Source organism: Papio anubis, chromosome 6, assembly GCF_008728515.1.
Source record: "Papio anubis isolate 15944 chromosome 6, Panubis1.0, whole genome shotgun sequence".
Lineage (NCBI taxonomy): Eukaryota > Metazoa > Chordata > Mammalia > Primates > Cercopithecidae > Papio > Papio anubis.
The window spans coordinates 111,088,999-111,105,102 of NC_044981.1; the positions used below are offsets into that span (position 1 = coordinate 111,088,999).

The window sequence follows — 16,104 nt, forward strand, 5'->3', positions numbered from 1 at the left end:
AACAGGAGGCGGAGCTTGCAGTGAGCCAAGATCACGCCACTGCACTCCAGCCTGGGTGACAGAGTGAGGCTCTGTCTCCAAAATAAAACAAAACAATACAAAACAACAACAACAACAACAAAAAACAAAGCTGGGAAGGGTCTTGTATTATGTTACACTGCCACAAAACTAGTGGCTGCAAGTAATGAACACAGTGAGGGTTGGTCATTATATGCACTGGAAAATTTTAAAAAATAGTTGTTACTACTGCTAGGGGAAAAAATCCATTTTTTTGGCAGTTTAATATAAACCCATTTTGGGGCACTAGTTTTTTTGTTTTTGTTTTTGTTTTTTAGATGGGGTCTCACTCCGTTGCCCAGGCTGGAGTGCAGTGGTCCTATCTCGGCTCACCGCAACCTCTGCCTCCCAGGTTCAAGCAATTCTCCTGCCTCAGCCTCCCGAGTAGCTGGGATTACAGGCGCCAGCCACCACGCCCAGCTAATTTTTATATTTTTAGTAGAGATGAGTTTTCACCATGTTGGCCAGGCTGGTCTTGAACTCCTGACCTCAGGTGATCCACCTGCCTCGGCCTCCCAAAGTGCTGGCTGGGATTACAGGCATGAGCCACCATGCCCAGTTATTGGGGCATTAGTTATTTTTTAAAAAATGCAACAAGTTAGTTGAGTGAACACAATGTATTTCTTATGCCTTTGGGTCAAACACGCACATGTGCACACACACGTGCCCTTTTATTTTCTTCTAAAGCAGTCACATTAGGGGGTAAAACAAGGCCACTCTTTTCATAATATCGATAAGACTAAATGGCATTTCAATGACCAAAAACCATGAAACTATCCTATATCTTTGAATCTAGTTGATAGTTATTTTCCTCAACTGAAGGTTCTACATGAAGGCATAATTATTTGCTCCCAATTCCTTATATAACAAATTTGCCATCTATTGGCATAAAAGAGAAAAATTGTCTTAGAAGAAAAGGAAGCTTACCTGCATGATGTTTTAAGATTCTGTAAGTTCGGACTTTGCAGATTCTCTCTCTTGTTTCTGTACCTCCTCCTGTGCTTGGGTTGTGATAGCTTTATCTGATTCACTGTGCACTTTTCCTTCCTGAAATTCTACTTCCTGGGCATCTTCCTTCTCTTTTTGTTTTGGTCCATTTGTATCTGGGGACTCTTTGGTTAAGCCTCCTGAGGCATCAGTATCAACCAGGGCTGAGTTCTGGTTTTCAGGGTCATCGACATCATCACCTTTTTCATCTTCTTTTGGTTCAACTAGTGACTTCTCTATTCTTTCCGCTAACAAGGCATGACCATCATCTTCTGGCACAGACTTTGTTCCAGCTCCATCTCCCTCTTCCTCAGATGGGAGGACGACCTCTTCCAGCTGCTGATCATTTACAGTGGAACCTTCTATCTCAACAGTCATGGTCTTCTCTGAGGCTTCACTCATGTCTTTGGAAATATCAGAATGTGCTTGTCCCACTGCGGTTGACTCTGACTCCTCTTTGGCTGGAGCAATTTGTGTTTCATCCTGTGCAGAGGCCTGAGGTTCCTCTCCTTCTTTCTCTGTTTCCTGCCCAGCATCCTGGTTGTCAGCTTTTATCATGTGAGCTTGTGTCTGTAACTCAGACGTCAACATTTCGGTGGCTGTTTCTTCTGTACGTACAAACTGGTCAACGGCTGTCTGAATGATGTTTTGGACAAGTTTACTGCTTTTGGTCTCAAGCTCCAAAATCCCATTTTCAGGCTCTAAATCCTCCTCAATTGCTACACTCACTTTGACCTCCTGGCAAGCAACCTGCTCATTGACTTCATCTGACTTCCACTCCAGTGATGTGGTTTTCTCTCCTTCCAGGTCGGAACTTAAGCCTTTTTCGGTAGTGGCAGATACTATCACTGGTGTTGATTTTGCCCGACACTCAGGCCCTGCGGGCACAGCATCTTCCCCTGGATGAGCGGCAAAGTCTTCATTTTTTTCAGAGCATTTCTCTTCCAGAACTAAATGTGCACCTGTAGGCGCCAACGTTTCACCTGTTTCTAAAATGTTGACAGTTTCTCCTAAGACCTTTTCCTCCTCTGCAGCAGCTGTTAGCGTGAATGATGCCTCAGAGCTCTGAACTTGAATTTTGGCGCATGCTGCCTCCTCTTGACCTCGGCAGGGAGGAGGGCTTCCTTCCAAACTGCTGACTTCCTTTGCCCCATCTATGATGGGCACATTCACTGTCTGGAGGAGTTGCTTACTGACCTCTTCAGATACGGTAACAGCTGTTTCGTGCTCAAGTTTCTCTTCATTCACATGGGTTGACTCTGCTTCCGTTTTCTCCCTTTCGACTTGAATTACCATCTCTCTCTCCACGGGGGATGGAGCGGACTGAGCGTGACTCTGCAGTTCAAGGGCATCATCCTTTTTACATTCAGCTTCTTCTGTCCCTTCATCTTTAAGGGCAACTTCAGTGACCTTTTCCTGACTGACTGTTATGGCTGTGTCTACAGACCCCTCAAGTCCTTCGACAAATGGTACGTCTTCGGTTTTCTCATCAGCAAACTGGCCAGCCTCTTGAGTCTCCTCAGTTTTCGACAGAATGGGTACAGTTTCCACTGACACCCCTTTATCTGTATGCTCTAGAGTGTCTTCCATCTTTGATTGTTCTTTAGTTTCTTCCTGGAACACAAAACTGGAAGGTGCTGGAGGCCTCTCTTTCTGTGCAGGAACTGCCTCTGCTTCTGTGCCCCCTGACTGGGTACCAGATGCGACCTCATTCTCCTCATGGATTTCCACAGTCTTGTCTTTCTGGGTTGTGCCTGGCGTGTCAAAGTCGGCTACGGGGGTGCTTCCATCGGTCTCACTGTCTGTAGGGGTTTCCGCCGAGTCAGGGGGAATAGCCTGTTCCATCACCATCTCCTGTGATTTTACCCCAGCTAAGGTTTCAGCTTGACAAGTGGTTACAAGCTCACTGGACTCCATGCTCTCTGTGACTTGAGGAGCTTTTTCAAAGCTTTCTGGGGTGGTCTGCCCCATCACCTTCCCTTGTGTAAAAGGCTCAGTTTTTGCCTCCTGAGCATCTACTTTCAACACTACATCCGTCTCTTTCTTCGGACCCGGTGCTTCAGCATCCTCTTCTGGTCTTTCTGCCTCTGCTCTCTGCACAGGCTGAAGTGCGTCTTCTGGCCCACTGGTGCCAGGCAGCAGGGATTCCTCTTTCATTTTTTCTGCCACTGCCAGGAGGACCTCTTGAGTCCTCCTCTCTTGCTCTTCTATGTCAGGTACGCCACCTTCCACCTCCTGCACTGGAGTGGCCTCCTCCGTGGTGTCTGGGGAGTCGGTTAACTGGGAGACTGCTGACACCATTTCTGTGGTCTCTTCAGCAGCAGATGCTTCGGTTCCTTCTTCGGCACCCAATGGCCCTGCGGTTTCTGCAGCTGTCACAGCTTCGGGGGTCAATTCCGCCTCGCTAACGACTGAGTCGCCCCGGGTCTTTCTGTTCTCTGGCAGAGGTTCGCTAACCATGGGGGTTTCTTCTTCTACAATTACTTCTCTTTCCAATACCTCCCCAGTTAACGGTGTGGCTTCAGCTTCTCCTTGTTCAAGAGGTTCCGTCACTGAAGCAGATATCCAAGAAGGAGACCTTTCTTCAATAATGGTAGCTGCCCTGATCCCGTCAACGACAGCCGCCGCCATTGTATGACCCTGACTCTCGCTGAGCTCCTTGGACACCTCAGCGGCTGCCTTCTGCTCGGGCTGCTCTGCGATCTTTTGGGCTTGCTGCGCCTCCATTTTCTCCCTTTCTACAGCGTCATACTCAGAAAGAGGGACCACAGCCGGGACATCAGAGTCATCTTCGTTGGCCCCTGCTGGCCCTGCGTCTTCAACAGGGGCTTGTTCTTGTTTCCCATCTGGCCTTTTCTTCCTTCGTCCAGGAATAAACTTCTTGATTGAGACCCAAGATTCTTCTTTCCCGGGTTCAGCATCTGGAGTGGAATGTTCTACACCAGACCCAGCTATGGAGTCTTCGCTCTTCTCTTCCAGCTTGGACTTTGATTTTTTTCTTGGTGTGACTAACCTTTTAAATGACTCCCAGGTGGAAACGCCTTCCCCTTCGGTAGGGCTGCCAGCTTGCTCAGGGGAGGAACTTCCCTGCCCTGGATCATGTTCTTGGGAACCAGCAAGGATCCCGTCTGTTCCCGTCTCTTTGTCTTTTCCGGCCTCATCGGCTTTCTGATTGTCTCCTCCCATTGTTTTTGGTCCCCCTTCCTCATCAGAAGAGGACCCTTTCCTTGCTCTTTTCTTGGATGATCCCACACAAATTAAAGCTTCCCAAGATACTGAGGTATCCACCTTGCGCTTCGGTTCTTCCGGCTTTGGCTCTTCCACGCTCCCTTTCATTTCTTCTTGCATTTCAGAGGCTGCGCTCTCGGTGGAAGACAAGGTAGCGCTCTTGACCTTGTCCAGCTCATCTTCTTTATCACTTTCCGAAGGCCGTCTAACACGCTTCTTGGGCGTCACCATCTTTTTGAACGACGCCCAGGGAGTGACACCTTCTCTTTTTTTCTCTCCATCGGAAGTAGCTCCTTCTTCAGCTTCCCCATCCTGCTGCACCTCAGCTAAGCCCTTCTCCAGACACGTGATCTCCTCGGGCTCCTCGGGGGAGGAGGCAGAGCTCTCACCTTTTTGCTCCTCGTGGCTGTCCGGAGAATCGGCTGGAACCTGAGTGTGCTCCCCTGATTCCTCATCTCCTCCTCCTCTTTTCCCTTTCTGTTTCTTTCCAGAAAGCTTTTTTAAGCCAGTGCTGGTAAAAAGCTTCTTTAGTGGACTTCCCTGCACCTTCGTTCTCTCCTGTGATGACAGCATTTCCACCTCACTCACAACGCCTTCGGCGGGTTTTGACAGCACCTTCTCATCAGGACTGAGGTCAGCTCCCTGTGCAGGGTCCTCTCCGGAAACACACGTTTCTTTGAGCTTCACCAGCTCCTTGGCAGGTTCGGCTTCCTGAGGTTCTGCATTCATTTCAACCAATTCTTCAGCTGGCACAGACCCTGCTGTTTCTTCCACCTCCATTTTCTGCTCAGTTCTCTCCTCCACGGTGCTGACGTGGACTTCGGCTACAACCTCTTCTTGGTGGACTTCGATTTTCTCATCAAACACTTCTGTCGCCAATGGAGCGGGTTTCTCTTCAGAAGGTCCCTGTGAGCCACTGACTTGCTCCTCCGAGGGCAGCTCGACTTTCTCATACTCAGCTGATAACCGGGGCTCGTGGGCACTTTCCGCCGGCTCCTGTGGGTGGGCTTGCTCGGAGGCGGTCAGTTTCTCGGAGTCGGCCTCTGCCTTTCCGTTTTCTTCTGTGTCAACTTTTTCTGGCTCTTGTTCCTTTTTTTTCTCTGAAGCTTCCACTTCATCCTCCTTTGGCTTCCTAAAACTGGTCTTTTTTCGCCAGCCAGCCCAACCTTGAGTGAAGAATTTTTTGAAGGTCGATCCCGTGTCACTGGTCACGGGACTCGTTGGAGATTCTGCAGACTTGCTGGGTTCTTTTTCTTGTTTCTCTTCTCCTTCCTCTTTGCATTCCTCCACCATTGGTTGGCTAGATTCGGCTGGAGGAGAAATTTCCGCGTGGCTTTGCTCGCGCTTCAGGGTCTCTTCGGGTTTCTCTGTAGATTGTTTGAGTTCGCTTTCTTTAGATGCTGCTTCTCCAGCCCCAAGGCTGGGGTCCTGGTGGTCGCCAGCTCCTGCTGCTCCTTCCCCTTCATCTTTTTTCACAGTGAGTAGCTGGACAGTGTCAGGCTTCTCTGTTTTATCCTTTTTCACAGTGAATTTAAAGCCAACAAACTTAAACACCTTCTTAAATCCAATATCATTAGCCTGGGACTCAGTGGGTTGTGTTAGCTCTTCTAAATTGCTTTCTGAAGAAGGAATCTGTTCGATTATTTCAGGTGTCTCCTCCTGCCCATCTTCTGTGACGTCTTGAACAACCGCTGACTTAGCAGCCATCTCCTTATCGGAGTCTCTTTCGCTCACATCTTCAGAGTCTCTCTGTCCAACTATTAACAAAAAGTGGGGGTGGGGAGAATAGAAAAGGTGATTACAATTCGAGAAAATTGTTTTTCTCAGACAAGGCCTCACTCTCTTGCCCCAGCTGGAGTGCAGTGGTGTGGTCTCAGCTCACTGCAGCCTCAACCCCCTAGGCTCAAGGAATCCTCCCACCTCAGCGTCCCCGAGTAGCTGGGACTACAGGCACATGCCACCATGTCAAGTTTTTTATTTTCTGTACAGAGGAGATCTCACTATGTTGTTCAGGCTGGTCTCCAACTGCTGGGCTCGAGTGATCCTCCTGCCTCAGCTTCTCAAAGCGTTGGGATTACAGGTGTGAGCTACAGTGCCCAGCCCAAGAAAATTAATTTTTTTTTTTTTTTTTTTTTTGAGATGGAGTCTCGCTCTGTCGCCCAGGCTGGAGTGCAGTGGTGCGATCTCGGCTCACTGCAACCTCCGCCCCAGGTTCAAGTGATTCTCCTGCCTCAGCCTCCCGAGTAGCTGGGATTACAGGCGTCTTTCACCATGCCTGGCTGATTTTTGTATTTTTAGGAGAGGCGGGGTTTCACCATGCTGGCCAGGCTGGTCTCGAGCTCCTGACTTCAAGTGATCCGGCCACCTCGGCCTCCCAAAGTGCTGGGATTACAGGCGTGAGCCACAGCGCCCAGCGAAAATTAAATATTTTTAATACATGACCAATTAATACTTTCTTTAATGCCAGGTAATTCAAGGATAAAGTGAGATCTTATGGAGATTTGTAAATCTTAATAGATTAACATCTACTTCTTTCCAGTGACCTTTAAAAATTCAGGTTCAAAGAGAATTATCGGCTCTTTCTGTTGCCTGTTAAAGGGAAAGTTGACAAACTTAACTATCAAAAAATTAGTTCCACATAAGTAGCCAGGGTACCCCTAAGAGTGAGTCAACCAGATACTGTATCTTCTGTAGAAATGTAAGATGGAATCCCACATCACACCCATATTTTAAAGAAGACTCCATCAAGTTTTAGATATAACTTAATAGGAAATATAGGGTTTCAGGAACAAGCTAAAGAACAAACAAGTATCTACACCAATCTAAAGAAGGGGACATTCTATGTGGTAACTAAGTTCGACCTCAACAGGTCCCCAAAAGGGAGCAGAGCTCTTTGGAGAAACTCCAGGCTGGGTCAGAGGACGTATGAAGAATATTTTGTTGTGCTCAAAAGCTGATGGAGGTGTCGAAAGGACACAAGAACTGGCTTGACGGGGCTCCCAATGTCCAAACTTTGAAGCATAGAAAAGAATAATGGATCCTTTGCAGTCTACGAGAGTGACGATTGGGTGTTCATTGCAATGTGTGCATCGTTACCACGATGGCACATTACTTGTCTGACATGAACAAGAAAAAGAAAGAGAATAATGACACTGATGGGTTACAACACATTGAATAAAAAAAGAATCCATCAATCGAGAGTGACACTAAAAAAGGTAAATGAGGAAAAGGGAGCACTTCTTTAACGAAAAAAAATGTAAATAAATATAGATATAACTTCCACTTTGATCCTCCAAGTCATTATTGTTAAAATCTTAGATTTAGAAAATTATAATTTACAGACACCATTTTAATAACTTATTCAGTCAAGGATCATGAACTGCTAAAACCATCGGGTCAGGAAACACATTCAGAGCACCAACATACAGATTACTTAATTTCAAAAAAATGACCTTGACAATGGAGAAATCTGCAGGCACCACCTTAACCAAGTGATCACATTTAACATCCTCAATAACGGGACAGATGTCATTGTGCTTCCTGGTGTGAGGCACTGAGAAGGCCAAGAATTCCTCTACGTGGCATCCCTGACCAAAAGGCTGAACGGCATCTAATCACATCTAACGACACAACCAGACAAATCCACAATGAAGGACGTTCTGCAAAACAACTAGCCTGGCCTGAAATGTCAGTGTCACAGAAGAATGAAAATCCAGCAGAAACACAAAAGGATTGTCTGCAAGTAACTTTCAAATAGGTGGGTGGGGGGTGGGGCGGATGATGTGGCTTTCCACAAATGGTGAATTAGGTCAAATGTACGTAAGTATTTACTATATTTTTCTGGGTTTGTAATTTTAAAATCATTGAGGGGAAAAGTCAAGTCAATGTGATTTAATTGGGGGAAGTGGGGATGGGGGGAGGTATACTGTGTTAAATTAAGAGATTTAAGGAACACAATAACCAGAGGTGCCTGGCATGATCCTGAATTGGATATTTGTTAGGTAAAAACAGCTAAAGGACATTTTTGGGTCTTCTTGGGAAATACCGAGTATGAGATTTGGGATTAGATGAGATGAATTTTCATTGAAATAAAAGGGTAGAGAGATTTGACTGCAGAAAGCAGGTTACCAAACAGTATATACAATGACCTCATTCTGGCTTAAAAACAACTGTCTCTCCTTTCTCTCTCTCTCTCTCTCACACACACACACACACACACACCCTTCACATATGATCTCTGGGGGATGCGAATGTCATTTATTTTAGTTTTGCTTGTCTGAATTTTCTTTTTTCTTTCTTCTTTTTTTTTTTTTTTAGACAGAGTCTCACTCTGTCGCCTAGGCTGCAGCGATGTGATCTGGGCTCACTGCAACCTCTGCCTCCCGGGTTCACGCAATTCTCCTGCCTCAGCCTCCCGAGTAGCTGGGACTACTGGCATGTGCCACCATACCTGACTAATGTTTGTATTTTTAGTAGAGATGGGGTTTCACTATGTTTGGCCACGCTGGTCTCAAACTCCTGGCCTCAGGTGATCCGCCCGCTTTGGCCTCCCAAAGTGCTGGGATTACAAGTGTGAGCCACTGTGCCCAGCTTCTAATTTTCTACATAGGACATATATCGATTTCTGTACTAAACAAAAAGGTCAATTAAAATGGACACCAAAAAGATCTTAACAAAAACTGCAAAAATATACTTAATGTTTTAAGCACAAATTGAAGGTTAATAATTATAACAAGCCAGGCGCGGTGGCTCACGCCTGAAATCCCAGCACTTTGGGAGGCCGAGGCAGGCGGGTCACGAGGTTAGGAGATTGAGACCATCCTGGCTAACACGGTGAAACCCCGTCTCTACTAAAAATACAAAAAATTAGCCGGGCGTGGTAGCGGGCGCCTGTAGTCCCAGCTACTCGGGAGGCTGAGGCAGGAGAATGGCGTGAACCCGGGAGGCGGAAGTTGCAGTGAGCCGAGATCACGCCACTGCACTCCAGCCTGGGCAACAGAGCAAGACTCTGTCCCCGCCTCCAAAAAAAAATTATAACTAGTACATACACCAGGACTTAGAACACAGCAATAAACACTTGAAATGCAGAAATATTTAGAAATATAGAATGCTTCCCAAAATCCATACATTCATTCCGCTTATATAATCTGATTACTCTGAAAACAATTTATTTTCATATTTATGAAATACTACAAATCTATGTCAACAAATTTCCATCGTACTACTTATTTGGTTTTATTTTGAAACCGAACCCCAGAAAGTTAAGTGAAAAACTAGGCCGGGCGCAGTGGCTCATGCCTGTAATGCCAGCACTTTGGGAGGTCGAGGCAGGTGGATCATTTGAGGTCAGGAGTTTGAGAGCAGGCTGGCCAACATGGTGAAACCCCATCTCTACTAAAAATACAAAAACTAGCCAGGCGTAGTGGTGGGCACCTGCAGTCCTAGCTACTCGGGAGGCTGAGGCAGGAGAATCGCTTGAACCCGGGAGGCGGAGGTTGCAGTGAGCCAAGATCGCGCCACTGCACTCTAGCCTGGGTGACAGAGCGAGACTCACTAAAAAAACAAACAGACAAAAACAACAGCAACAATGACAAAACTGCCTAAGGTACCCAACCAAGTCAGGGCAACAGTGTGAGCAGAGGTTTTTTTTTGTCCTTGTACCTTGTTATTCTCTAAGTTAAGCTAAAGTTCTTTTTTTCTTTTCAAACATTGCTAGATTTTTGGATATTCATAGATGAATAGGTTATCTGGGCCTCTTATTCTTCAGACTCAATAAGGGCCTTTGCTTCAGTGGTGATGCCACAGACTCAATATCTGTAACAGCTTCGATCATCAGCAAGGCTCATTTTTTCTGCCATCAGTATCTAAGGTAGCATTAAAAACAAAAACTTTTAGTTTTACCTGAGAACTAAACATTTCAGATAGCGAAGAAGGTTTCACGAAAAACCCAAGAATCTCATTCTTTTGATCTGAGGCACAGTTTCTAAAGGATTTCCCTTTTTCCTTTATAAAATACACATTTGTGACCAACATTAGACTTAACAAACAATAAGGAAAAATTAAACACTCATACTAAACTTTGAAGCAAATACTCAAAGAGAAAGGAAAGTCCAGACATCTACGATTTAAACTTCTTCTATATTTTAGATATATATATATATACACTCTTCCCATTATTTTTTAAAGCATGTATAGTATTCTGAAATAAGAAAATGCTTTAAGTTTCTATTTGTTCCTATTATAAACCGACATTGTGATGAATGTGTTTATAGTTAAATCCAAAGGTTTAACAGTATTTCCATGAACTATTTCTTTCTTTTTCTTTTTTTGAGCCAGAGTCTTCGCTCTGTCGCCCACACTGGAGTGCAGTGGCACCATCTCAGCTCACTCCAAACTCTGCCTCCTGGGTTCAAGCGATTCTCCTGCCTCAGTCTCCCAAGTAGCTGTGATTACAGGCGCTGCCACCACACTCGGCTAATTTTTGTATTTTCAGTACAGACAAGGTTTCACCATGCTGGCCAGGCTGTTTTCAAACTCCTGACCTCAGGTGATCCACCTGCCTTAGCCTCCCAAAGTGCTGTGATTATAGGCGTGAGCCACGCGCCTGGTGGTCACAAAAGAACTTTTTGCAAACACTTCTAATGCAATTTAAGAGATGCGACTTTCCTTTTGAAAAAGTTGGATAAAATAATTGGAAATATACTAGAGAAAAAAGAAAAATTCCAATAACAAACTCTATTCTAGTATGATTTCACTAGTACAGAATACAAACAGAAATTACATGTCCTGCCAGCAAGCATGTGATTAAAAACAAATACTCATCAACCTCCCTGGAATCAGAAAATGCAGAGACATGTTGCTAATATAGGAGTAGAAAGCTGGGGTCACACAACCATTTCCCCCTCACTATTTTCCCTCCACTCTTAAATCTGTGTTTCCATTGTAAACACTTCTGTTTCATCCTGAAAGGGCCGAAATGTTTATAGTCAAAACTAGGAAGATAAAGGTTCATGAACCAGCTGCCAGCAGGCAGAACAAAACAGCTATTGGGCCGGGCGCTATGGCTCACACCTGTAATCCCAGCATTTTGGGAGGCTGAAGCAGGTGGTTCACTTGAGGTCAGGAATTTGAGACCACGCTGGTCAAAGTGGTGAAACCCCATCTCTACTAAAAATACAAAAATTTAGCTGGGCGTGGTGGCGCATGCCTGTAGTCTCAGCTACTTGGGAGGCTGAGGCAGGAGAATCACTTGAACCTGGGAGGTGGAGGTTGCAGTGAGCCCAGATCACACTACCGCACTCCAGCCTGGGCGACTGCCATCAGTATCTAAGGTAGCTGGTACTGAACAGCTATTGATAGTTCAGTATAGCTTAACAATAATCAGATGTTCTCGTTATATAGAGTAAGTGAGTTATGAGATGAACACATAATAAAACGTATATAGAAAAATTGTAAGTTGTAGGCAGGGCGTGGTGGCTCACGCCTGTAATCCCAGCACTTTGGGAGGCTGAGGTGGGTGGATCACAAGGTCAGGAGATCGAGAACATCCTGGCTAACATGGTGAAACCCCAACTCTACTAAAAGTACGAAAAAAAAAAAATTAGCTGGGCATGGTGGTGGGCGCCTGTAGCCCCAATTACTCAGGAGGCTGAGGCAGGAGAATGGTGTGAACCTGGGAGGTGGAGCTTGCAGTCAGCCGAGATCACACCACTGCACTCGAGCCTGGGTGACAAAGCGAGACTCCTCCATCTCAAAAAGAAAAATAAAAATGTTAAGTTGTAACTGGTCAACTAGTCTGCAGTCTCTTTTGACCTAAGTAATCCTAAGAGCTACAATTGTCAGAACAATCTTCTGATGCCTCCGTGCTTTGTGCTTCGCCCTCATTTCGGCTTCCAGGTACCCTCTGTGCTGGGGCAATCTACACACTCCATACAAGGTACCTGCTAAGCAGGGCCTCCTAAAATACCGCTTCTATCACATCACCAGGCTGTCGACTTCTAATGGCTCCAGGGCCTAGAGAATAGTCTTCTAACCTACCTAGCCTGGCAGGTACCTATATGTGTACCCGTGCTGTTGAGATCCTGACCCCAAAACACATGCAATCGGGCTTGGAACCCGAATTGAATCATAGACCGCACTTCCCAGCCTGCCCCATCCCTCGGCTCCACACTCCCCATGGTGCAGCCCAAGTGCTGAGGCCTGTTCCATTCTGTTCTGCGCCCCACACTCTGCCGGCCTCCAGGCCTCACAGTGAGGGCAACTTTGCTAAATCCTGGTGACTTTTTGAGGCCTGGGTTATCCTCGACCTGCCCTGCCGCCCACCTCCCCAGGTGACCGCAGCCACAGCCATGTCCACTCCAACCCCCTGACTCCCCTTTCAAGCCAGAATCTTCCGGGGGGTGTCCTCTGGGTGGCAGGAAGTGGGGCCCACCCTGGGGCATCCCTGGGGTTGCGCTGCGTGAAAGTGTTTCCCTCACATCTCCCTGTTGGAGGTAGGCTGCTATCGCAGAGCGTTTTGGCACCTGTGTCACGGGACCCAGAAAGGCCTTGCCCTTCTGGGGCTGGGGGCCTGGGGCAAGATCAAGGGCAGCAGGCAGCTCTGCAGCCTGGGCTGGGATGCCACGGTCGCAGGCTCTTCTCGACCTGTCCCTGTGCGCCTTGGCCAGTAGAGAGGCTTTCCCAAGCCTGGGACGGAAAGGAAGGAGGCTAGAAAACCCACACACCCATCTCGGGCCGGTCCTAAGGGACAGTTGGTGGCCCTCGGGATTCCGTGTCCGCCATCGCCGCGGGGCGAACGGCCGCTAGGGGGCACGTGCTACTCACTGCAGAGTTTACTCCACCAGGGCATGGCGCGCGCAGCCCGCCGGCAGGGACAGCCTAACAGCGGCCCGCGAGGCCCAGCGCGCCCCTGCCGGCTGCCATAGCTCGCGAAAGCCTGGGCCCCGGGGCCTGCCGCTAACGTCACAGAGGACGCACCCTCCCCGCGCCCGGCGCCAGCCCTCGGCCTCCCAAGAAACCCCCGGGGATCCTGCGGACCGCCCCAGTGGGGTCTCTTCAAACCCAAGCCCGCTGAGGCTGAAAATCATCCTGCTAACCAACTGCCAAGCCGCTGCTGAACATCCCTGACACTTAATTTCAAAAAAAAAAAAAAAAAGGCCTCGAGGCCTGGCGCGGTGGCTCACGCCTGTAATCCCAGCACTTTGGGAGGCCAAAGCGGGCGGATCGCCTGAGGTCAGGAGTTCGAGACCAGCCTGGCCAACATGGTGAACCCCCATCTCTACTAAAAATACAAACAAATTAGCCGGGGGCGGCGGCACATGTCTGTAATTCCAGAAGGCTGAGGCAGGAGAATCGGTTGCATCGGGGAGGCGGAGGTTGCAGTGAGCCGAGATCGGGCCACTGCATTCCAGCCTGGGAGACAGGGCAAGACTGTCTCAAAAACAAACAAACAAAAAAAACAACACCCCCAAAAAACCCAAAAACAAACAAAAAGGACCTCGACAATGGAGAAATCTGGCAGGCACCACTTTAACCAAGGGATCAGACTTATCCTGGATAATGGAACAGATGCCATCGTGCTTCCTGATGTGAGGCACTCAGAAGGACAAGAATTCATCTTTGTAGCACTGCTGATCAAAATGTTTAACGGCATCTAATCACGAGGAAACAATCAGACAAATCTGCAATGAAGGACGTTCTGCAAAACAACTAGCCTGGCCTGAAATATCAATGTCACAGAAGGATGAAAATCAAGCAAAAACACAAAGGGGTTTTGTCTGGCAATGGCCAAGGCATGGCGGAATCTGCTTGTGGGTTTGGCTGGGTTGTAAAGAGCTTTAAGTTCTTGAGTATTAGCACAAGATTGAGGGTATCAGTCAAGTTCCCATTACAAAGCCAGCACTTATAGAGCCTTGTGGGATAGAAGGTGGAGCTCACCTGCTCCTACCAACTGGGACTTCAAAAATAGTCATCTGTGAGAATGCAGATGGACAGCCACTTGGGAGGACAGTCTACGGCTTCTTTTCATACTGTGAATATACTCTTACCATATGATCTGGCAATCATGCTCCCTGGTATTCGCCCAAATGAGCTGAAAATTTATGTCCACACAAAACATCTGCACACAGATGTTTACAGCAGCTTTATGCATAAGTGCCAAAACTTGGAAGCAATCAGATGTCCTTCAATAGGTGAGTGGATAAAGTATGGTACATCCAGACAATGGAATATTATTCAGTACTAAAAAGAAATGAGTTGGCTGGGTGCGGTGGCTCATGCCTGTAATCCCAGCACTTTGGGAGGCCGAGGTGGGTGGATCGCGAGGTCATGAGTTCAAGACCAGCCTGGCCAAGATGGTGAAACCCCGTCTCTACTAAAAAAAGTACAAAAATTAGCCAGGCATGATGGTGGGCACCTGTAATCCCAGCTACTCGGAAGGCTGAGGCAGAGAATTGCTGGAACCCAGGAGGCGGGGCTTGCAGTGAGCTGAGATCGTGCCACTGCACTGTCCAGCCTGGGTAACAGAGCGAGACTCCATCTCAAAAAAGAAAAAAAAAGAAAGAAAGAAAAATTAGTTATCAGGCCATGAAAAGACATGGAGGGAACTTAAATATATATAGCTAAGCAAAAGAAGACACTCGGAGGAAGATACACAATATATGATTCCAACTATATGACATTCCGAAAAAGGCAAAACTATGGAGGCAGTAAAAAGAGCAGTAGTTGCCAGGGGCTGGGGGGAGGAAGGGATGAATACATGAAGCACAGATGATTTTTATGGCAGTGAAGCCATTCTACATGACGCTGTCATGGCGGGTACACATCATTATGTATTGGCCCAAACCCACAGAAAGTATGCCACCAAGAGTGAGCCCTAATGTAAACTTTGGACTTTGGGTGATAACCATGTATCAGTATAGGTTCATTGATTGTAACAAACAACCCATTCTGGTGGGGAATGTTGATAAGGGCTGGGGGAGGCTGTGTAGGTGATGGGGCAAGGGACACATGGGAATTCTTTGAACTCTCCACTCAATTTTGCTGTGAACCTGAAACTACTCTTAAAAATAGTCTGTTTTTAAAAACGGTCATATGACTTGACCAACATCATATAGGTGTGTGGTATCTCAGGAGGGCCAAAGGCTGGCTGGGGAGTGCTTAGAGTGAAGGCACTGAAGGAGCAAAATACACAGTTTGTCTTTTTGAAAGAAAAGTCAATTTCATGCCCTTTTAAAGCATAAACATACTTATTTTCCATAAATCATTATAACTTTTTATAGTTCACAAGCGCCACTTATGGCAAGAACAAGTATTTCGATATGTCAACTCCTACGCTTAGATGGAAAAACTGCTTTATGTCTAATGTGGACAGCAATTTGAATTCTATTTCAGTGTGAAAGGCAGAGTTTATTCATAGTTACAGTCATGCATCTTTTTGAAAAGGAAACAGTGCATACATCCTACCCACCCACTCATAGATAGCGATTCAAAAGATCACCCGATCATCACTTTACAACCATCAAAGTGAAAGCTGGATAAAGCAAGAATCAATGGTGCCAAAGTACTAAATGGAGGAGAGGGGCAGGATGTTTACATGCTTATTGTTGAAAAGGAGGGAGAAACGCCCAATTCTACAGTGGAGAAATCGGACAACACCTTAACATCAGTCTACAAGGGACAGATGGACACTGTGTGCAATACCCTGAGAAGGACACAACATCACCTCTGCAGGATTCTGGCTTACAATGAGTAACCTACGGCCAGGTGCAGTGGCTCATGCCTATAATCCCAGCACTTTGGGGATGCGAGGTAGGCGGATCACCTCAAGTCAGG

The 16,104-nt window shown here is 46.8% G+C and overlaps 1 protein-coding gene and 1 pseudogene across 5 annotated transcripts in view; one reads left to right on the top strand and one right to left on the bottom strand.

Annotated features, from left to right (window-relative positions):
* The window catches only part of AKAP12 (A-kinase anchoring protein 12), a 120,392-nt gene that overhangs the window by 3,913 nt on the left and 100,375 nt on the right, over nucleotides 1–16,104 (bottom strand). For 3 of the 5 annotated variants that reach the window (XM_003898033.3, XM_017958219.2, XM_003898034.3), the window contains one exon: nucleotides 985–6,029. In XM_003898033.3, the coding sequence (XP_003898082.1) occupies nucleotides 997–6,029 (5,033 nt within the window). In that variant the 3' untranslated portion in view covers nucleotides 985–996. Of the gene's footprint in view, nucleotides 1–984; nucleotides 6,030–12,995; nucleotides 13,355–16,104 lie in introns of those variants that run through there. The other 2 variants (XM_009205867.3, XM_003898035.3) reach the window with 2 other exon arrangements.
* On the top strand, nucleotides 7,310–7,394 carry LOC116275617 (annotated as a pseudogene).